This window comes from Falco peregrinus, chromosome 4 (assembly GCF_023634155.1).
Source record: "Falco peregrinus isolate bFalPer1 chromosome 4, bFalPer1.pri, whole genome shotgun sequence".
NCBI classification, from domain to species: Eukaryota; Metazoa; Chordata; class Aves; order Falconiformes; family Falconidae; genus Falco; species Falco peregrinus.
In genome coordinates, this window is record NC_073724.1 from 49,687,718 (window position 1) to 49,711,523 (window position 23,806).

At 43.4% G+C, this 23,806-nt stretch overlaps 1 protein-coding gene across 2 annotated transcripts in view; it reads left to right on the forward strand.

Moving 5' to 3' along the window:
• Positions 1-1,635: 1,635 nt before the first annotated feature.
• The window catches only part of CYFIP1 (cytoplasmic FMR1 interacting protein 1), a 76,534-nt gene continuing 54,363 nt past the window's right edge, over positions 1,636-23,806 (forward strand). The window contains exons 1-5 of one of the 2 annotated variants that reach the window (XM_055801111.1): positions 1,636-1,833; positions 19,832-19,955; positions 20,145-20,234; positions 21,595-21,672; positions 22,723-22,824. In XM_055801111.1, the coding sequence (XP_055657086.1) occupies positions 19,839-19,955; positions 20,145-20,234; positions 21,595-21,672; positions 22,723-22,824 (387 nt within the window). In that variant the 5' untranslated portion in view covers positions 1,636-1,833; positions 19,832-19,838. Of the gene's footprint in view, positions 1,834-19,831; positions 19,956-20,144; positions 20,235-21,594; positions 21,673-22,722; positions 22,825-23,806 lie in introns of those variants that run through there. The other variant, XM_005228695.4, reaches the window with a different exon arrangement.

Sequence of the window (23,806 nt, forward strand, 5' to 3'; positions counted from 1 at the left end):
GAAAGTGAGTTATTCTTTAATTCCGCGAGCTCATTGCCCCAAGCAGGGTTTATGGAAAAGGGCATGGGATAGATTGCACCAGACAGTATCAGCTGTCATTTTAGAAACTGAAGCATCCAGCTCTGGTTGTGTTCTACAGTTTTGACCGAGCTGGGTTTAGAAGCTAGGCTGATAAGGAGCTGTGACGGGTGAAATTCATTCATTTGCTGTATGTATTCAAAATGCTTATGAATTTATACAAACAAAGTAAGCAGCCACATCCTAGAAAAGAAATTGTTTCATAGAAAAGACTATTGCAGCACTGAAAAAAATAGGACTGAAGATGTGTCAGTGATACGATGAAATGGTAGCAATAGTATTTTGCAGCGATGCGTAAGTTCTCCACAGGCTGTGGGAATTCTCGATGATATGGAATGGGTGGAATAATCGGATTTAGAGTACTTGAAATAATGAGAACTAAGGGGTTTAGCAACTTACCCCTCTTCCAAAGGCTTTCTTGTAGATGCTATTACAGAAAGGCTATTTGAGGAAAGTTAATACATTAGAAACTTCTTTGAAAAAAAATTACACAAAATAAAGGACTATTTATTCAGTTCTCAGCACAAAAATCATTAATAGTGCCCCACTAACAGATATTGAAAACGGAGACCTAAAATTGCTTGCTACAGCAGTAGTTTTGTGGTTTGCTGATGATTAGAGGGGATTTTCAAGAGTAGATAAAATGTTGGCTGCAACTTGGAGCAGTCAAATGCAAGCAGATAGGCTTTAAAAAAAATTTTAGGAAGTTTCCATGCTCTCAATGTAGCGTAACCCCTGCATAAGAAGGTTTTTGAATTCTGCCATAAAATAATGGATGGAAAGAACAATCTTGACAAACTTCAGTGAAAAAGAGTGGGCAGTTTGCTGTTGTGGTGCAGCATCAAGTTCATTAGATGAAGAAATAAAAACAGAACTTGAAATGGGAGAACATTAGATGGAAAAAGGTAAGCAAGGTTTAAAATGAGCGGTTAGATACGTGTTTCTTGGGCTTTACGGAAAAAATAAAGGCGGGAGGTTGTCGAAGGCAGTGGAAAACAGCTCTTGTTTGCTCTGTTTAGTTCCCGTTGAACAGCGGCGTATGGGGTGGGGAAAAAGCAGGCAGGGGCGCCCTCTAGAGGGCACGGGGCAGTGTTTCGCAGGGGCTGCCCCTCGGTGCCCCGGTAAGGCTGGGTGCTGCGTCCCTGCGGCCGGGCTCCTTCCCTCGCCACCCCGCCGAAGCGGGGGAGTGGGAATAAGCGAGTGACCTGTTACGGCCGGTGTTCCCTACGGGGGGCTCTCACGGTGATGCTGGGGGCACCCGGGCGCCGAGTGGGACTTTCTCTGCTTTGTATACATGTACGAGGGGGGTGCCGTCCTCTTCCATGTAGTTGTCATCGTATATAGGGAGAGATTTCCCTGTGCGTATGGCCCAGCAAAGGGCTTTCGTTCAGGAGGCGGCTGAGGCCGCGGAGCCGGGCACGCCGCTCTGCCGCCTGCGGTAGCCCCGGGACGGCTGCCGGCGCCCCGGGAGGAGGAGGAGCCGGAGCCGCCGGCGGCGGGGGGGAAGGGGCGGCAGGTTTGGGATGAGGCGGGAGGAGGAGGAGCTGGAGCGGCAGGAAGGGTGTTTCCCTGCGCAGCTCCCGGTTGAAGTGACTCAGACAGGAAACTCCCCGCCAGGCGCGGCCCAGGAGCGGAGCCGCCGGGCCGACGCGACCCTTGGCGGCGGCGGACGGGCCGGGCCCGGCCCAGCGGAGCCTCCGGGCGGGCGGACAGACGGGCCGGGCAGCGCCGTTCCCGGGAGCCGGCGGCGAGCGGGTGAGCAGCGCTTCCTCGGGCCCGGAGCGGCCTGCCCGCGGGGTGCGGCCGTTCCGGCGGCGGATCCGCCGCGTCGGGGGCGGCTTCGCCCCCCTCCCCCGCGTACCGGCGCTTTATCTGAGGCGCCGGGCAGCTCCGCGCCCCGCTGGCCGGCGGCCGTGAGCCCCGGGCGCTTATTTCCGATCGATGTATGTACCCCCCGGTCTGTTTCTGGCGCTCCCGAGGGCTGACCCCTGGCAGCGGGCTGGGCCCGCCCCGCCGCGGGGCCTCCCCGGGGCTGCCGGCTTGGCGGGGCCGGTGGCGCCGCGGGGTTCCCGGTGCTCGGGCGGAGCCGGGCCCCGGGGTGCCGGGCGTCGCCTCAGAGCCGCGGCGGGCCGGGGGGCGGGGGGGCAGGTGGCCATGCCCCGCCAGCGGGTGAGGCCCCGGGGGCAGTCACCTACAAGCCGGTGTTGGCCGCGCCTGGGCGTGGGGGCGACGCGTTCTCTTGTGCGTAGCCCCTGTGTCTGTCACACGGGGGTGGTCGGAGCTCCGCTTCCTAGGCTCGCCGGGAGCGGGTTAGGTGGGTAAAAAATAAAAATAAAAAGCCCTGTGCAAGCTTGTCCTGCCCTTCCGATGAAGGCGGTGGTCTGGCGTCCGTGTAAGGACATGAAGCGGCTTCCTCTTCAGGAAGCTGAATTGTATCCAGTGAAAATAACTCTGCTGTAGCGAGAGCAGCAACATAAGCGCCGAACTCCCCGGATGGATGGTCTGGTGCCCCATCCCTCCACTGCCTGTCCTTCCGAGCAAGGAGATGAAAACACGCACGCACTTCATCTGATGTGTGTGATGTGTGTGTGTAGTTCATCGCACTCCGTGCGTGCAGTTCATCAGCAACTCTTGCTAATCGGCTCTGCCTTGCAGTAGGCTCTCATTGCCTTGATTTTTATTCCTGTGCCTTTTGATGACAGGTTTGAGTAGCACTTACACATGTAAATAGTTGGTTGCGCCAGGGAGGCTGTTAGGAAGAAGTTGTTTTTGTGGGATGTAGCCAGTCTGCCTGAAGTGGTGGCTGGAGAGCATGTACTGGAGGGGGAGGAAAGCTGTCTGGAGGAATTTCTCCTTAATTAGAAGGTCATACCACGCTTTGCTGTAAACTGTGGGAAATGGAAAGCCTAGGCTAATGAGCAACTCCAGTCCTTATTGCGTTCCAGTTACTTATTTGCCATAACTTTATTATAATAAACTCACTGAACACGTACACCTGCAGTGGTGCTGGTTAGCGTGTTTTTCAAAGTGGAACTTCTAATAATGCTGTAATGCAGTTCTGTGATCTTTGGATTACATTTGTATTAATTGCACTTAAACGAACTGTTTTATGCTCAGACTGAGTGTCTCTGAGCTATATGCTAGAAATTGCATCCCTAGTCCTTATTTAAGTGTTCTGGTTCTTGGCTTTAAGTCCTGGGGTTTTTTACCTTCTAAAAACTCTTTTTTGCATTTGCAAACATGTTTTTTCCTGGTCTAATGTAAAAGGCTCTTTAAGCATTCCCAGACAACTGGTCTGTGGAGTCGAGCTGGTGTAGGCAGCCAGTTGTCTCTGTAGCTGCCAGGAGGGAGGAGGAGGGATTCAGAAACAGCCTGTATAGCACTGGGGTACAGCAGGAAGGCTGAGTTCCAGTGTCGTTAAAGCTTCCTGGCTTTGCCCTCTAAGAAACGTGCAGTAGTATTCCTCTGCAGTAGCTTAGATTTCTTTTTTGTTTAGTTATTTAAAAGGGTTATGTGTTTGGTGAAATATCTCTGTTGTACTCTGTGGGTTTTAGATTGCTACGCCTCGTTTATTTATTTTTTTAGAGAAGAAGGATCTTGGAATCTTGAGAAGTAACACCGCCCCCCCCCCCCCCCCCCAAACTGCCCTGCTGAAGATGACTAAGACTTTGTGTGTTTTGTTTACAGACCTTGGGTTTGGTCAGTTCCCATTGAGGGTCATGATAAAGGAGAGCAGAGTGGTGTTTGAAATGTGTTTTGGCGTGTTAACTTATAACTTAATAAATATCACAATATTTTAGTCTAAGTGGAGCTGAATTACTGTTTATATGAATATATGAATAGGTGTTTAAAAAAAATGATCTCTGTTATAGGAAAGGGGATGTTCCACCGACAATCCAGACTTCTCAGTTTTTAACTTCTGAATGTGTGACTTTCAAAAGCTGTGGTCCTTTAGTGATATACCTGTATTATCCAAAGTGTTCATTAAAAAGGTCCTTGTTTCTTCAGTTTGCCTTAGGTGGAAATGAGCCCCTGGGCTTGAACCCGTGAATTCTCTTGACCCATTACACGACTTCAAAGTGTAGTTAAGTAGCTAACAGATATCTGTTCCAGCTATGTGTTTGATGTTTTATGTTAGAGGTTTGTTTGATACTTTCCTTAAGTTTTGCTTAGTGCTTTGTTTATTCATGCTGCAAGAGAGATGTCTTGGAAGGTGGCTCGTTCCCGAGGGTAGGTTTCACAATCTTGTCATAACTCTCTTCCCAGAATCATATGATTTTTATTTTTTGTTTCATTTCTCAAAGATATCCAAGATATTCAGGCTGAGGTAGAAGCTTCAGGGCGGTTGGATTTGAGCTGCAAAGTTGGAACAAAAAATCTCCACAAAACTTCTTTTCTTGGATTGAGTTTTATTCATCCTTTGGCCCAAAAGCTGCTAAATTGCTCGCAATGCTATACAAGAGCAAATTGATTTTACCATGATTTCCACACGTATTTATGCACACAACAAGACAGTTTCATCCTACAGGCGTTCCTTTGCATTCTCAGGGCAAGTTCTTCATGTGATTCCTTTGCTGTACCAACAAGTAAAGTAAACTTTAATGTCGGGCAGTGTGTTATACCATAGTGAATTGGAACTCAGCCATATGATTGACTTTGCTTCTCTTGAAACAGTGACAGTGTGCATTTCTGAATTTTTGTTTTTTATATATATTTTAAATAGCTGTAGTTACTATGGCAAGCCCCAACTTCATGAGCAATTATTCTTGAACCAAATTAAGTGCTTGTTTACCTAGGGATGCTGCAGGAGCTTGACACAACCCAGGCGTGAATGGCCAGTGAAGTGGTTCAGATGGTAGGAAAGTGATTCGTTTCAACAATCCTGAGCTTCCATTTGGACACGCTTTCAGATCACACAGAGAGGGAACAGTAAATTTAAGGAATATCTGGAAAATATTGATATTTAGAACATATACCTTGTTACAAGTGGCTTCTGACAGACCTTATTCTTGCAAGGCATTTTGTTAGTATGGCTACATTATTATTTGAGTATATAACATGTGAAAGCCACCTGTGCTTGTCCTTTTTTTTGTGCGCATGTGTGTGAAACTGACACAGTAAAGTGAAAGGAGGATGTTTCAACCTTGTGAAATAGGGTTATATACCTACAAAACCTGAGAACTTAGTGGTATTTTAAGCTATTGACATTGGTTTAGGATGCTTCTTTACTATACATATGCCCTTAGAAGCTGATGTTTGTGGGGGTCAAGCATATGCTTTGCTGTGTAATACTCATAACTGAGAGTGTGTACTGATTTGCATGGTGTAAGTATAGTGCCTTTAATCCACATCACCTCCCTTTCCAGTGGTAAAATATAGGTATGATGCATTGATGAGACTTGCTACAGGAAGGCAGAGGGTGCAAAATAACAGATAATATTTCTGTATCTTGGCACTAGAAATGCTGTAACTCATATTTTGGGTAGCTCCTTATCTCTTGTAAACATGCTGGCAAAAACCTCTGAAGCTCGTTTTCTTCATAGAACTTAAGAGATTTTCTCTGTGTCAGCATGTACTGTTTGCTCTCTGTTATGTCTGTAAGTATATGTGCATTCATAAACGTGTGCGTTGTAGAGAAAATCCCATCTTCAAACAGTTCAGTGTTTTTTGTGAAAAGTGGCCGTCTCAGACTTCTAACTGGAAAAAGCAGGGTCGCGGTGAAGGTGGGTGTGACACATGATTGTCAGGCATTTGCCACCTCAGTAGAAATCCTGTTCCCCTCAGGCTGACGGTCAGCAGGACAGCAAATGGATTTATAGCTGTGTAGCCTTTCTACAGAAAGACCGTTGTGGGAGAGATGATTTCAGATTGTGGGCAGCAGAGTTGCGAGCAGATCTGGCTGGGGGTACTGGGCAAGGAGCCCAGCTCTCCAAGCTTTCCTGGCTGGGAGGTGGTGGTTCCTGCTTCTGGGGATAGCCAGGAGCAGTGCTTGTGCCCTGCTGCTGTATCCCTTCCCCACATTTTCTGTGGTTGTTCCATTGTGCCAGACCTCTGCTTCTGCTGGCAGGGACCCCAGTGGGGCATTGGTCTCACGGCCTGGTGAGGCACTGAGCTCAGGGAGGGCTCCCATGGTACCTGAATGAGCTGCTTGCTGGGCACTCCCTGTGTGGCATTTACCCAGCTGTGGTCTGCCAGGTGTGGATTTGCAACCCTCCAAGTCATGCTGTGAGGTCCCCGTTAAACTCTTCTTGATAACCAGAGAGAAGTAAAGGTGGACATGGTGGTCCTTCAGTTGTGTGGTTGCTCTGTGGTTCTGTGTGTGCATTGCCAGGACTGTGCCCTAGCATAGGCACAGCTTAAAGCGAATGTCCTCTGCAAGAGGGGAGGGAGGCTCTACCTGTGGACTTTAATAAAGCTTTTCTTATTTCCAGTTATCGGGTAACACGAGAGGAACTGATGCTTCTGTTCTTGCTTTCATTAGAGGTAAACGCCAGGGCAGCAGGCTGTGGTGCCCTCCTTTCCACCTGGTTTGTGAGCGCGAAATTGCATGTTTTCTCCATGCTTGGACCAGATGTGGGAGATTTTCTCAGTTTAATGGGATGTGTCCCAGCAAGCCTCTCACAGGGCTGGTTTCTGCTGGTCTGCTTTTCAGCAATATTGGCCAGGAGGTAATAGAATGATCAAGCAACTTTTTAAAGCCAAGAATTACTCATTTGGAGCAAAAAATGCCATTCCCATTCCTCTCCCTCCACTGAAAGGCATCTTAAGACTTCAGGCAGGATCTAGACTTATGCTTATCTAGTAAGACATTCTCTACAAATGATTAGCAGGTTGAGCATCAGTAATGTTCTTATGAGTGAATAAAATATTAAGTCAAAGAAAAAAATAAATGGTCATTTTGGTTTTAGAAACAAATACTCAGATTTCAAAATCAGTACTGTGGTATTATGTTTGGACATGAGTTTCAAGAGTTGATGTGCTGAGTAGTGTGATTCCAGCTGTGTAAATGGTACAAGGAACTTTTGGAGGCGCTTAATTTATGCACTACAGGTATATTTGTTTCCAGGGTTTAGGTAAAAATATTGTAGTGCTGTATGTCACTTTAAAATACTTTAATTCTCATAGGGACATGGACACTTTGTTGGCAGGAAATAAAAATGTTGTAGACCTGAACTTGATTTATAGTCTTTCAGTATAGCTCTAATTATTTTAAGTGGGCTCACTGACATATATTAAATCGATAAGGAGAGTACACTGAATTATACATTCTGAGTTTAAAGTTCAGGTAAACTGTAAGGTAAAACAGATGTGGATGCTTATTAGGTGGTATCAGAAGTAAAGCTTTTGATGAATTTTCACTGAAACTGCATATTTTCATGCATTGTATAAAAGTGAAAGTATAAAATGTTACAGATGATGAGCTTTTTTAGAGGAAGAAGAAAGCTTAAGAAATTAAAAGCTATTTGCTTATTGCTTATTTCTGTTTTCTCCTCCACCCTGTCCTGCAGTATTTCCTTAATTTTTAAAGAGAACTATTAAATTATAACTTGCTTCTTGTTTAATTCTCCCCCTCTTTCCCATAGTGATCACAGTGGTACATTTTTTTTTTCTTAACAGTTTTTGAAGCCTGTTCTAGTTAAATACCATAATTTTTGCAAAATTGCACGTTATTCTTATGTTGGATATTAAATGAAAAGCTACTTTTAAGCACAAATAGTACAAATTTGCCTAACATATCTTCCAACCTATTTTTCAGATAAAGTGGTGTAATTATTTTTTTTTGTTAAATGAAAGTTGAGAGAGTTATATTGTTGATTCACTAAGTATTTACAGGTAGAGGGAAGGAGTGGGAATGATAGCACACAGCCTTTGTTTTAAAGAGTAAGTTTTATTGAAGCCTTCATTGGCTTTTTAAACTTCCCACTGGGTATAATTAATGCCTGTCGTGATTGGGGGGCATATGCTGTAAGACGGAGCTGGATGCATAACACAAACGCTATGGAAGGGAGATTTGGGGGGCTGCCCCTAGGTGGGCAGTTGCCCCCAGTGGTGCTGTGGCAGGTGGCCTCCATGGAGGAAGGGGCTACTGCCCAGCAGGCTCTGCTGGGAAGGGGTAAGGCTGGTCCTGGAGCAACCATGTCTGGAACTCGGCTCAGGAAGAGAGTGCTGTCCTCCCCTCCCTTGAGAAAACCATGTTTTGTTCTTTATTTCTCCCCAGTTTTGTGAAATCAAAGTACAGTTCCAGAACTCACGTGCTTAAATGAACAGTTTGCGTAAGGCTGAGGGGTTGTGTTGTTGCTTAGATGGAAATCTGAAGATTCCAGACTCCTGTCTTTCCATCTTTGTGGCTCATCCCCCTCGCCTGTATGTGACAGACTGTTGTTCAGCCCACTGTCCACTGCTCCTTTCAGTGTGTGCACACAGGTGTGCCCTTTTTTGATTAAAGTAACAGCAGTTCCTCCACACCAAATATAAAGGACAACCAACCAAACCCATGTTGCATAGGTATGAGCATGAGCAATTTGTGATGGTGCTCTTTCTGCAGGATGAAGGGTGCTGTGTCTGAGCAATGCCAGGCTAACTCCGTGTGCACGTGCTTTCTCCTGTGCTTTCTGGGGTGGTTATTGCTCTTGCTGCTTTCTTCCTTGTTCGAGAGAGCTTTTCACAGCTGCTGAACGTGCCATAAGCTCTGTGCTTCAGTGCTTAGCTTCTGTGCTAAACTTTAGTCTTGCCCAAAGCAATGCTGTGCAGCATTGCTTCCTTACACACCCTTGCAGCACCAGTAAGAATCAGAAACAGAAGTATGGAAGAAATGTGCGCTGAGGACAGCTGCAGGAGTTAACAGCAGTGTCACAGTAAAATGGCCAAAGCAGAAAAACAAGATTAAACGAAAGGGGAGGGGAGGAGTGAACTCAGTGAGAGGAAAAGAATATGAAAAAGAGAAGGAGAGGAAGTTAGTCAAGAAGCAATAAGAGAACTGGAAGTTGAAGGACAAGCAAAATGTAAGTTGCAGTTGGTGCAACTCAAAGATGTAATGTCAGGGAGTGTTAAAGTTAAAAGTAAGTTAAAGTAAGTGTGGCAAAATGGATCTCGGCACACCTAACCTAGAATGAGACAACAGTTAAATCTTCCAGTCTAGCCTGAAGAGAGACCAAGTATTGCAGAAGGGTTTTTAATCTGTACGTAAGTTTAGGATTAATGATTTTTTTTCCATGTTCACTCAGAACTAACTCAGCTCTCTAAGGATTAATCAGTAAATCAGCACAAACCCCATCAGCCATCTAGCCCCACCAACAGCGATTTTTTTAGTTTATATTGGCTTATGTACACAGATAAACCAAACCAAACCAAAGCCCTCTGTGAATTCCTGTAGTGCAAGTGCCATTGCAGAGGGAGTTGCGTGCTGCAGACCAAGCTGCAGCGACAGGCCCTCTCTCCTTGTTCGCATGTGTGGGATGACTTTGGAGCAAACTTTACAGGGTTAAGCTTCTCCCATATCATTGCACTGGATTCTCAAATAAAATGAGTGGGGATGAGGAGAACCAGTTGCCCATTTCTGAAGTGTGTGCATCACACTGCACTTGAGATTCCTGCATGGGGATAGCATTTGACCCTGTATTTTATCATTAGCAAGTTGCATCCCTCCTCCAGAGCTTCAAGATACGGAAGGATGCTGCAGATGCGTAGTACTAGCCAGGCTTTCTGTTGGAATACCTGGTGATGACTTGCTGTCTGCTGCAGGTGCTGCTGCTGTAGAATTTGTATGTACTCATCTATGTGCTACTGCCGGCTGCTAACAGAGCAGGAAAAAATAAATCTGCTCTTGTGCTGACTTGCTAGCAAGAACATGGTGACTCCAGCCTTGTGCTGTGATATGGGAGTGCTAGGGTTGCATGATGTCCTCTAATTGTGCGAGTTTTTTTACTGATGCTTTAAAAGGGAGTAGCTAGTAGACCTGCAGCTGGTGGCAGGCACCAAGAAAGGCAATTCTGTCCTACCGTGGCTCACCAGGCTTGGTGTAGGCTTTGTCCAAAGAGCCTGAGAATTCCCATTTATAACCTGATGATACTGAGTGTCAGGCCTTCCTGTCATTGGAAATGTGCTTGAATTCATCCAGGACATTGGAAGAGAAAGCCTATAGTTACTTGACAAGCATGACTGATCATCATCTGAGTGCTGGTGGTCAGTGTGTCAGCAAGCCATTTCAGCTAAATGACAGCATCCTTAGCAGCGGTGTCCTCCTGACCTTAATTATCTTGTGGGAGGGAGGGAGGAACAGTACTGACTCATGGAAGTGTGGCTTTCAGGTTGCACTGATGGTGCTGCCATTGCTTGCCAAAGTGCTCAGTATCACACAGAATTTGGTTTTCGAGGCGGTAAGAGTGGTGTATCACTGAGCGCTTGAACCTTGTTTGCACAGTCATAGTTTAAGTATTGTGTAAAGAGACCGGGACTGCTTGTCATGATGTTTCCCTGCAGGGAACAGAAGCTGGACAGGTAGCAATGTAGGCTACCTTAATGAAGAAGGTTGCATGAAAGAAACATACACGACTGAACACAAGGAGCTTTTAGTTTGGACAGTTGAGGTTTTCAAAAAACCCCACCAAACATAAAACCTCTGTGCTTTAGCCTTACATTTTCCCTCAAACCTGTGGCTGTGCCTGGAAGCCTGCTTCCCCCTCTGCGCCCCTACAGTGGCAGGGCAAAGCAGTTAATGTGAGCCACACGGCCCTGTAGATGTCTAATACTAAATTCATTGTTTACATTATGTGGGTGTTCTGGGAATTGCTATGGTGCTGGGATGGGATAATTCAATGCCAGAATTTTTGTTTTCTCTTTTGCACCTATTGAGCCTTTTTTTATTCCAATCACAGATGTATTTTTGAAAGCTTAACAGTATGTCAAATCTGTGACACACAGAACTGTCAGCTGCTGTTTGCTATCTTCTGTCTTTTACTTTAATCAGGCAGGCCACTAAATGATGTGAAAAGCATTTTTCTTTGCTCCTTCAGCTTATGCAAATCTGTTGCTTAGGAACGAAGAGGAGCTCCAGTCCCAAAAGGAACATCTTAGGCTGGTTCCCTTGGCAAAAAGACAGATTGTGCTGTCCAGAGCACAGGGAAAAAGAGCAATCAGCCAGTGAAGATCCAGCACATTGCTGTTCTCTGAAGCACTTTAGTTATCAGTCTGTTAAAATGTTTTCTGCTTGGTCTGGATTTATAGGTATGCTGTTGAACAGCTGACGCTTTTGAAGTTTAATTAAAATGGAACTAAAAGGGAATTTTTGAGACCAATCTTGGAGGTTTGAAAGAAAAGTAATATTACAGTAATCACTGTGCTGTTCTTGGAAGAGAAAATCTGTTCCTTTTGTTAGCTCTTCCCTTCACAGGGCCTTTTGTGATCAGAGTCTCACAGTTTAACTTGAGTAGGAACATTACATAGAATATTGGATCAAATTTTCTCCATAGAAAAAGGATTTAATTGATTTTCTGCAAGCCAGTAACTTAGAAGAATGGCGTAATGCGACAGAAGAAATCTGAAAATGTGTAGCTATAGGGATAAAACTTGACTTCTGCTGCTGTGCAGACCAAGCCTATTCCTGTGGGAATGTTGTCGTTCGCTCCCATGGAGTTCACTGAGATTGGTCCCACAGACCCTGGTTCAGCAGGCCATTCAGTCATCTTGTAAAATTAATCTCTGTTTTAGTTTCTGTCCTACACATGGACTGTGGAATGCCTTTGTTCTTCCTTTTTGAAGGATATGCTCCTCTTTTCCCTCTTTAACTGTTCTGAATAGAATTTTCCTGATTTTCATAAAGGTATTCTGTCCTGTAAAGTAGGGTAAGCGTTGCTTGCTTTATTTATGTGTTTATGCCTATTTTAAAGAAACAAAACAACTCATTTGGGTAATTGTTTCAATTAATGGATTGCACAGCAATTGTAATCTTCAGTGTATGTGCCAGCCTTGAGATTCTGTTTTAATTTGATTCAAAGGTGCTTTTGCAGGCTTAGGAAAGAAGAGAGGCAGTGTCAAAGGAAGTACTATTTAAAGTGCAGACATACTTCCTCTTTGTCTTATTTTGGGCTTGGGAACATGTACAAGCACTTGGAGATCAAATGCATCTATTTAAAAGCAAAATTAAGAAATGTGTCCAGTGCTGCAAAAAGATACAGAGCATCCTTTCTGACACCTGTTTTCAGTCAAATGAAATGGCATTCTCATCTGCAAAGTCATAAAATATTCTGAAATGTCTGTAACCCAGCAGGTTTTTGTTAGTCATTTAAACTCCACCTTAATTATCTCACTCTTTGGCATTATCCTTCTCCGTTTTTTTGGATATGAAGTAATTTTTTCAACTTACAAATTTCACATTTGAGATCTTTTGGGGTTACTTAGAGCACAGTCTTACCAAACACAGTCCCTGAACGTCCCAAAACACCTCTGCTTTCTTGGGCTGTATTCTCACACTAATATTTGCATATGTTTTGTTGGTGTTGGGTGTATGCTGGTTTCAAGCGTTTGTTTTACTGAGTGCGCCTGTGGCCCGTTCTGTGCACTGGGAGGCAGGGTGTGCTGCAGCATCTCTTCTTGCCCCACTTGGGCAATTGCACTAGCGTGTTGCTGAACATACCGTGGTGACTTCTGCTGCAGAGGAGAAAGAGAAACTGTGCTTGAGTGGGTCAGGCTTTGCTGATCCCAGCTCAAAGCGAGGTGTGCAGCCCCTGGCTGCCAGCTGCAGCCCAGAACTGCTGATCCAGCCTTTTGTGACTGGGCCCCCCGACTTCTCCTCTCGAACAATGGGAACTTGTCCTGCATTTATGGTGGCCACGGGATATGTTTTTTCTTAACTGTTTCAGGCTGTTTGAAGTGTATGTAACTACCTGCATTTTGAATGGATTCATGCTTATTTTAAACTTCCAAGTTTTATTGGAGCTTGTTGGTTAAATGACTGAAAATACAGGCTTGGAATTCTTAATTTTGTTTTTTGAGATGTGTATTTAAGATACTGGTGTCCAACAATGTGAAGTGAATGACTTCCTGTGGTCTGGCTTGTACAGTTTGTAAAAATAAAGTTTGTGACAATTTCAGTGCTCAGCCCTCTCTTTTCCATCTGAATGGTGACTTTGTTTTATGTTTTGTTCCTGGAAGAGCACTTGCACTCTTCTATTTCCCTGTGCACCCTGTTCCTTTTCGTTAATTTCAGCAGGAGCTTAGCCAGTGCTGCTCCTTCTCTGACTCTTCCCACCCTGGCTCCAGTCTTTGCCCAGGTAGCTCTTCCTGCCTGCCTGGCCAAGCGTGGCCAGAGGTGGGGGTATCTGTGTTTGGGGCAGGGAGGGAGAGGGTCTGTCAGAAGAGAAAGCAGCAGTAGATGGGCTGCTCTGAAGAGGATAGGACCTCAGGAGAATATTGTGCTGCTGGCTCTGCTGTGGGGACAGCCTAGGAAGAAGAAAGTGCTTTCTTTTACATCATTGTCTCTTTCATACTTTTTTTTAATTGCAGATTAATGATAAAAGGAAATCACTGTCCATGAACAGCTGAGCTGTTGCATAAGTGAGATGCTCTGTTGCTCATCTTACCAGCTGGAGTGCCCTGGGTGGTGAGGTTGGCTGCTGTGGCTCCATGTGTGATATCGGAGGTTCCCGCTCTGTGGCATTGCCTGCTTAATCCACATCTTTCCCTTGCCGTGGTATCCAGGGCATGAGACGAGCATGTGGTAGCAATAGACCCAGTTGTGTCCATTGCCTGGTCTTTCCAGTATGCAGCAGTATGGCAAAAGATGTGCTGTAAGAAGCTGACAGCAAAAAAAACCTGGAAATTGTCACTGTGTCCAGACTGTTACCTGCTGCAATCCCCCACATTTCAAGTGGAAAGACTGCTGGCTTACTGCTTTGATGATTGTGTGAGGTTAAATCCTTAAAAGATTTCAAGGTGAGGGTGCTTAGGTGTTCTCAGGGTATCAAATCTTTGAGTGGGTGGTGCAAAGGATGCCTGTCAGCTATGGGATTTAGTAATTAATTATTTTTATTTGAGGGAAGTTTAACCTTGTTACTACTTTTTCCAAAAAGGAGAGCCAGGTTTGCCATAAAATGATAAAATGAATGCCTCTGCTTGCTGTATAATAGTCTAAATCTGTAAAATGCTGTAAAATAGTCTAAAGTGCCTTCTGAGGAAGAGTTGCTTTCACTGTAGCTTGATACTCTCTACTTCTTTTGGTTGTTTTTTTGGTTTTTTTTTTTTGGTTACCAAATGACTGAATTATACTGTTTATCTGTTTTCTGTAGGAACTTGACAACCTTAGTCCAGGTGCAAATGCCAGTTTCCAAGTAATTTAAACAGCACAGGTATTTGTACCTCTCCAAGGATTTACTTTCCATTCTTTCCTAATATATTTTCAGGATACTCAATATACTTTTTGATATTTTTAAATGTTTTGCAATTACATGTTACCATTGTTGTCATCTCCTGATCTTGTCTGACATAGCTATAGAATTTCATCTGATAATTTTTGTGGTGAAGGGCTTTATTTTTCATCTGTAATTAGGTATCATCAAACCCAGTTGAGGCTGAACTTTTAATGTTGGGAATCAGTGTCTTTTTAAATCTCAGCTGGATAGATTCTTAAGGCCATTAGAGGCTGTTTCTGGAGAAGTAGTGGCCACATGATTGTGGCAGAGGTTAAAGGGGAGCTGTGTGGTATTTCTACATTTATAACAAGGTCTCAAGAAGCCTACAGTTACGTAAGTTCATTTGCTTTACCCATATATATTTTTTTTTTAAACTTGGTTGCTAGCTACAGGTCACATCTGTTGGATTGTGTGTGCTGTTGCTGAAAACGTGTAAGAACTATCTCCTACCATCAAGTATCATTTTCCTGTACTAGCTATTTATAGATTGAGTGCCTGAGTCTTTTGAACTTCCCTTTGGTAAATAATCTGACCTGCTTAACGCTGTCACGGGAAGAAATCTTACAAACTCAACATTTTTTCATAACTGCTTAACTCTGCAGAATTTGGGGGAATTTTTTTTTTTACATTTGAACTTGAGAGCTGAATAGTGTTACAGCAGTAATTCAACAGCACTCTCACAGTGATTCTGAAGTTAATGCTCTTTTCTCTACTTTCTGCTTTCTCTGTCCTTACCTTCTGGGTTTCTATTCTTTCTTCTGGTCACTTTTCATGTTCGGTTTGGGTTTGTTTTTTTTTTTTGTTTGGTTGGTTGGTTGGTTTTTGGTTTATGTTTGTTTTTGGTTTTTTTTGGTTTTGGTTGGTTGGTTGGGGTTTTTTCCCCCAAAGACTTTTTCCCCTAATTTGCTCCTATTCATATTTATTTTTTTTTCCAAAGAGTCTGGAGCCTCAGGAGGCCTAAAAGAGCAAGGCTGAGAGATGCATGCTGGGTGTTTTCTGATATGCTTGGAATTAAGTATGTACATCTTTTGCAAAGACTTGGATGTTATTCTGTAAGGATGGAGTTGTGGAAGCAGTGTCCCTACTAGGATTAACATTCATCTCCTCTAAATACCAAAGGGATGTTGTGAGCAGGACACTCCTTGCCACACAGTTGCACAGCTGAGAACAACAGTACAGAATTATGACTTTTTAAAATACTGGCAAATCTTTTGTCTGAATATGTTTCAATAATAATCCAGCTCAGAAGTTAAATCAAAGTATAAACAACACTAAAGGAGCATCAAGTTCTGGTGCCTTTCTTTTGGGTTGTTTTTTCTTGTGGTCAAAATGTGACAGAGGCGGCTCAGCAAGCTTCTCCACAGCACAAGGCTCACCCAGTGCTCATCTGCTTCAGAACTGGAGGAAAAGAAGAATATCTTAATTTAAGCTAGTCAGTGGCCTTGCACTAACATACCCAGAGTTTCCCTAAAAAACCCTCTGACTGATAGCTCTTGATCCATGGACACGGTGGAACTTGGCATTGTAAGGCTGAACCTTGTCTGTGCAGGAGACAGGGATTTTCTTACTTTGAAATCCAGAAAAGGGAGCTGAGAACTGGCGCAGACGGTGCTGTCTCCTGCTTCGAAGGATGGGCGTGCTCATCAAACACCAGAACTGAGGAAAACAGCTTGCTGGTGTATGTGATTCTTTCTCCTGGAAGGAGGATGTCAGATAATCAATGTTTTTTAATTAAACTTTGTATGTCCAGGAAAACATGTTCATTGAGTGCATCTTGACTTTAGTGCTGTAATGATGGGTCATGATACAAAGATAACAAAAAGAGGATTATTTCAGAAGTAATTCTTACACGTTTTCAACCTGAGAGAATCCATCCTGGAAAATCTCAGGTAGGTACAAAGCTGAAAACACAATGTTGTAGGAGTTTAGTAAGAAAGTTGTGCTCCCAGCTTGGGTAAATTTACTGGTATAGCTATAATTATCAGTATGACTATGGCATTTTAATCTGTTCTCATTTAGGTAAACTCCTAAGCACACTTTTTTTAAGTAGGTCTTTGAAGTTTGTGTTCTCTGCCAAAAAGGAATATGTTAAAGTATTAGCTCTCCTGTCCAGCAGTTTCAGCTGTAAGTACTCATAGTGAATGACTGTAAAGGTGGCAAGACTATCCGATTTTGTGTCTTTTAGTTTTCTTGATTTAATTTTTCTGAGACTTAGGGATGGGACACATGGACAACACACATGGAATTTCTGGTTTTGCCAACCCTCCATCATTGTACATTAGAAACAGCCGTTGTCTTTTGGAGCTTGTTTTATCAACAACAGTAGAAAAGATAGGCGAAACCGCCTCAAACTTAAAGGAAATCTTTTGTCCTTGTCACAGGGCTGCCGCATCAGGCAAGGGGGTGGCATGTACCATATGGTGGTGTCACCTGGCTGTGGGACGTTGTCTCCAGGCTAACACAGTGTGAGTGTAGCAGAGCTCCAGCCGTCCCTCTGCTGCCACTGCTGTTATCAAACCTCCGCTGCTTGCTTCTCAGTGGGCAGAGGGGAAGCATGAATCATGGCTTTCCGACATTTGGAAGTGTGTCAGAGCTGGGCACGAAGGAGCTGCTTCCTCTTTCCCGTCTTGCTAGGTACCGGAGTAAAAAGCTGGAGAACAGGAGCGCTGAATTTGGCCAATGGAACACCAGGAGTGTAGATACCTTTGGCAAAATTACAAAGTGGAGCAGTCGGTGAGAGACCTTAAAACAAGAAGCCTTTTGTAACAGTCTGTGCCCAATTGCTTGTTTTCCCGGTTCGAAAAATGCTGATCTGTCTTTGGGAAGTCATGCCGAAGGGCTTGGAATAATGCATCTTCCTGTATTTCTTTTCACAACCCAGAGGGCAGCAGGAAGCTTTTGTTTCTTAGATTGTGCCTCTGGCCTGGTGATGGGGCTTTCCCACACTTGTGCTATTAAATAAATGACAGAGTAAGTGAGATGGGATTCTGGTTTTGCTTACGCTTTCATTTCTATTTTTAAATTACTTTCCAAGTATTAAAAAAAAAATCCACGGATGGTCTAATGTCTAATAGTCTGAAGATAGAAGGCTGATGCTGGAGGATTACTCCTGTGCTGTTATAAATATTGAGGCCAAAAGCTTGCAGGTGTGCTTTCTGAAATGGCATGTACAGGGACTAAGGGCCGTGCCTTCAGAAGGTGTGTTTGTAGTGCTGTGGAGCCTGGCTTTTGTGAACACCTGGGGCTCTCCTGAAGCAGGGACCCAAGTCATTGATGGACTGTGTTTTAGGAGAAAGAAGGAAGATGTGTGGATTGGGGAGAGGGTGTTGATACTTTCCTTGTACTCAATGTCAGCTCCCCTTTACCTGGATAGGTGCAGTAATTTTTGGTGTAGAACAGGCAGCCGTTTTTCACTATGGTTTTTGGAGCATGGGTGGAGAAGTGTTTTGTAGTATGCCCCTGCTGTGCTTCCTTGGAGCCAGTGCTTTGTGGCCATTCACCTGTCGTGTGGTGCAGTGGGAGAGAGGGCTATGGGCCATGGGTCCCACTCCCGGCATGTCCCACAGCAGCCACACAGCCAGGTGTGTCTGCTTTGATAGGGGGGATCAGGAGAGGAAACATTTCATGTTGGCAGGAGTCTCTCAGTTAAACAAACCTATGTGAAGCATTGTTTCCTTTTTTAGCTAAAGCTTGATCTATAGATACTCAGACCAAAAATTAGAATATTGCTTATCTGATTTATTGGCAACTCTCTTCCATTTCCTCTAGGGTAAAACTGTTGAGTCTGACCTCTTGGGAGGACTTTCACCCAAATGTGAAATTTTTTTTTTTGGCATTTGTTTATTTATCAAAGGGAGGACGCTGTGGTTTTTGCCAGTCTCTAATTTGAGAATAACTGTGGTTCTTGTGATGGAGCTTGAGCTGGGTGTAGGCAGGTGTTAGGCAAGTGTCCCAGTGCAGGTCTGCCAGCCAGCACTCCTGTCAGTCCAGTCCTTCCTTGTTTTATGGCAGGGATCACAAGTTGCGCAGTCTGGGCGTTTGTTTATTTATTCTAACAGAAACTCGTATGCTCAGGCTTGAAGCAAGGTTTGTGCTGGGGTTTCAAGAAGCAAAACGCCTCTGGAGCTTTCTGATGGGTTGTTTAAAGTTGTTGGTGAGCTCTCTCTGTATTTGGTGTGTTAGCTTCATGGCAATGGCTTGGGATGCAGGGCTGGTCTCTGAAGGTGGATAGGTAATCGCTTCTGGCTGCTTCCTTCTCTTTGCTTTGGGTTTTGGAGTTGGTCTGTTGTTTTGTTGGGATTTTTTTGTCAGCTGAGCCATTCCTTGGAGATAAAGCTGCTGTTTCTGTGGGGCTTTCCCCAGGAGAACATAACTAGGTTAGAGGAAGTGAGGAGGTTTTTCTGCCAGGCCACTGAAGGTGCAGAGAGTTGGTGGAACAACCAGCCCGTCCTGGCTCTCGTGGTGAGCTGCGGCAAGATCTGCTTGTTCCCCCCTTGCCTGGCAGGGACCGGCTCCTCTGGGCTGCGGGTGCTCGGTGTTCTTGCCCTCCTGCTTAGAGCTGAGGGCAGTCAGTGCTCAGCCACTCCTTTCACAGTAGGTGCGTGGTTGCGCTCTGGCAAGTGGAGGAAAATAGCTTGCAAAGCCTTACAGACAAAAAGAGACAGCTTGATTAGAGGTGTTACCTCCAAAATGAGGAATCTTTCACTCCACCAAGGAGGATGAATAGATCATTATGCAAAAGTGGATGATGAGTTGTTCCACCCCACGCTTTCTTTGCAAAATTGCTTTTCATTGCTGTTCTTGGTTCAAAACCCCATGCAGTGGCAGCAGTTGGAGGTATATGGAGATCGTCATGATCCTGAGGGGGTTTAGGCCTCTTTAACTACACAAAGCAGATCTGGGTGTCCTAGGACATGAAACACCGGAGACTGCTGGCACCTTTTGACAGCCGGGTCTCCTGAAGATGAGCTGGTAGTAGGATCTGTGCATAAGGGTTTGAGGACACATCGATTCAAAACCGAGCATTAGATGTCATCCTTTCCTCTATTTTTAGTGTACTTCTGGTGTGTAGCAGTGGGGGAGAAGAAGCATTTCTCAACTCGTAAAAGTAAGGAGGATGTTAGTCCTAAAAGCCTTTTTTAAACTTGTATACTAAAACCAGATGGGTTTCAGTTTGACTGTTTCCCTTCCATTATGGTTGAAAGGAAGCTTCACATTTCCCACAACATAAGGAGTTGCCTGCTTTTCATGTTACTCATTTGTTTTCTGTGTATATAGTAACACATAGAAAGTTACATGTATGTGTGCATACGTATCTAGATGTATGTATGTATGTATTTTTTAACCAGGTGCAAAATGACTGCTCAAGTAACACTGGAAGATGCCTTGTCCAATGTGGATCTCTTGGAAGAATTACCACTGCCAGATCAGCAACCGTGTATTGAACCCCCACCATCATCCCTGCTTTACCAGGTATGTTGTCATCGTAGGAAAAAGTTTTTCCATTTCCTGTTGCTGTTAAGAAGAGTATGTGCTTTAAAAAACAAAAGAACAAAACCAAACTATGTTTATATTTTATATATGTGTGTGTTTGTGTGTATATATATATATAAATGCTTTCCCCTACCAAAGATTTAATTCTGTATTTTGCTTTCTCTGCAGCCAAACTTCAACACTAATTTTGAAGACAGAAATGCCTTTGTCACTGGCATTGCAAGATACATTGAGCAAGCTACAGTCCATTCTAGCATGGTAAGTAGATGTTCAGATATATACTTTTGTATTACCTGGAATAAAAGGGGAGGCACGTGTCCTCTTGCAGTTCATTTTAAGAATTGTGGTCACAGAAAACCAGAAACCAAGTTATCTCCAACAATTCTGGGAGGCAGTAAGATAAAAAAGTCCATAGATTTTCTTTTTTCACACATGTACTTATTGATAATTTTAAAATTATCTTTCTTCTTGATCAACCAATGTTGCTCAGAAGTTTCCTGCTTTTGTTGTGCGTGGAATTTCCAGTGTTTTGAAGTGAGTTAGCTGTATTGACAGCTTGCTGCCATAACTTGAGTGAAAAATTACTTTCCATCCTGCCAAATTTCCACTATCTGTCAGTTTAGTGGTGTTGAAGGGTTTTTGTTGGCTTCCTCACTGAGGAGTGTGTGTGTTAGTGGTTTACTACATGCTTTTTGTGTTAGGTATTCTGTGGTTTTTAACAGGTCCACAATAGAAGATAAGTCTTCATGCTAGTAACTCCCATGTCTGCTGATGGTGTAGCTGTTTTGGGATACAAAAGAACTTGCAGGCTGCAAATGCTGGTCTGTACTGAACTTGTCATTTCATGGCACTCTGTAAATATGTCCTGTTAATTCTAGAGGTCAGTTCACAAACAGTGGAGTGGGCAGATCCAGCACCTGATGACATGCTACTGAAAATTATGTAAATTTACACTAATCTACTTAATCTAGCAACTCCTTAACCTGTTCTGATTGGTTGGATGTTGTTGGACCTCTCCTTTGACAAGTGAAAAAGGATATTGCTTTGTATGTGCTGACTCTTTCATCCTTGACCATTCCACCTGCAGCATCCAGGTTTAAGAAGAAAAACAGCCACCACCCCACCACCCTCCCCCCTCAGATTAGCATTTTTATTTATATTTATAGATCACGATGTCTTTAGTTTAGGGAAGAAAGAGCAACACAAAACCCAATCTGATCTGGGGAGCAAGCATAATTGCTGCAGTTGTTGATTAGTGATCTCATAGGTATTCGCTGGCTGAAGTGGTACAAAGATGATGATGTGAATTCTCTCAGAATTGATTGGGTGCTAAACCAGGTGATTGAGAATAAATGGATCTTTTTTTTTTTAGCTGTTGGATTATAGCTAAGATGGACATCAGTAGCTGGTCAGCTCTGATAGATGTAATATGCCAGCTGAGCCTATGAATTATGGTAATATTTTTTTATGCATACAGGATGATGTATCATTCAGCTTGTAATACGTGTGTTTTTGTACACACACATTTTGTGGTTTGTTTGGATGAGGGTTTGGAATAATGGAAGACAAGTGTATTTAACCCTTTTGTATTACAATGGCTAATTGTATTGTCTTACAGAATGAAATGCTAGAAGAAGGTCAGGAGTATGCAGTCATGTTGTACACATGGAGAAGCTGCTCAAGAGCCATTCCTCAGGTAAAGGATGAAAATTAACGTGTCATGCAAAATGTAAACTTCTGTCTTGGTCTTGTTTTGGAGTGGAGATGCAGGTAGAACTTTGTCAATAAGTGCCAAAATGTAGTTTACTTTGACTCCTGAATTCTTAAGTTGGGCATGCCATAGAATAGTGGTTTAGCACTTGGGGACCAGTTGGACTTTTTTTTTTTTATAAGGCATCTTAGCAATACCTCATGGGCTTTGTGTCAGCTTGACTGATTGGTTCAAGAGTAGTGTAGGGGTAATATGCTCTAGAAGGAAAACCTTTGACTGTTGGATCTGTTTGAGGTCAAAATTTCTTTCAAGAGAATAGACCCTTCCTACTCCCCAACTCAATACTTAAATGCAGAACAGGTTTTACAAGTAGCATGGCATGTAACAATTAAGGTTTGGGTTGAACATTTAAGTTTCTTGACATCCTAAGTAGTAGTTTTCTGAATGTCAGAGCTATGTACTGTTTTTTTGATCTGTATACAAAAAAAAAAGCCTGTGAATAGTGACAAGTCAGCCTGAAGTATCTAGGAATGGTTGTACAGCTGTGAGGTGGGAAAAATACTAAGATGCAGCAGAAAAATGAAACAGAATTATAACCATGAGTTGACATCTGCCTGCTTTGTAAGGAGTTTGTAATGTGATTAATTTTGTACTGAAATGCAAAGAAAGCTTATCCTGTGATTTAAAGATTTAGGGTGGAAGTCAGACAATCTATTTTAATTTGTAGTTCTGGCCATATTTTAATGCTTGATTTTGAGCAAGTGGCTTAATGTGGGAAGAGGATTGTCCTAACTGTAAAGAGGTGTTTGACAACTAAATTATTTGCTGTGAGGTAATAGAAATATCTTAGATTTTTTTAAATTTATTTTTTTTACACACAGTTAAGTTTAGAAGACTAGCATACAATTACCAAATCCAGAAATTTACGCCTCAAGTTTGTCTGTTTGGGATGATAATGCATTTTCTCAGGATCTTAGTTTCTGAGGCTTTCTCAGGGAAGGTTTCAAGTGTAATGGTGTTTTTAATTATCCTCAGGTCAAGTGCAACGAGCAGCCTAACAGAGTAGAAATTTATGAGAAAACTGTGGAAGTTCTGGAGCCAGAAGTCACAAAACTGATGAATTTTATGTATTTTCAGGTAAAAGGAACGGAAACAAAATTTGTCAGTAGGCTTGTATTTTTATATTCCTATTTTGTATGCTTTATATTGTGTGCTCAGATACTGAACCTAGTCATTATACTTTGGGAAAAAACCCAACCCTTTAGTGTCTCACAGAAGGGCAGAATTTCTAATGACTATCTTAAAAACTTCAGACAATCTCTATTAAGACTTTGAGCATAAAATCAAAGGTAATTGCGTATGGTGCCTACGTAGCACATGGGGACAGAGATCTGGCACTTTAGGAAGAAAGGAAATGGAAATATAACACATTTCACATGTATACTTAAAAGAATCTCGACACAAAAAACATTTGTTGGGGAGTGAGTGATCCACAAGTCTGGACACCAGAGCAGCAGGTGCAACTTTGCTATGGAAATTTTTAACTGAGACGAACTAACCCAGTTGTTGTGACCCTCCAGCCACCCGAGCTACACGGGCTCTGGAGAATAGCAGTCTGTCTTGCTTTCTCTTCCCGTGCTGGCAGCTTGCCATTTGGTTCAATGGACTGAGGATGTTTCCAGGCATTATTTGGAAGGAGCTGGAGCAGCTAGAGCCTGTGAGCCCTGGAGCACACAGGAAGAGGAGACAGAATGAAATGTAGTATTTCCTGTTGTCTTCCCCAACTGGCGGATCTTACTGAGTACAAACAGTCTCCTTTCATTCAAGCAGATCAGCGCTGTAAAGTCAGTACAGATTCCTCTTTACATTCGAAGTTACTGGGGTTTTTGTACTTGTAGGCTCTATCTGAAATGACCTTGACATATGCTTGGAAATGAGCCCTGAAATAAACACGTGCCAGGATGATTTTGGGATTTGGCATGTACAGTGTGCTGTGGGGTTTTTTTGTTTTAAGGGTACATACCTATAGTCTGCCTTTTAATGCATATACACTTCCTCACTGAAGAGCATTAAATCACTTGTTTCAAAGGGGTTTTAAACTTTTATGACTTCAATCTGT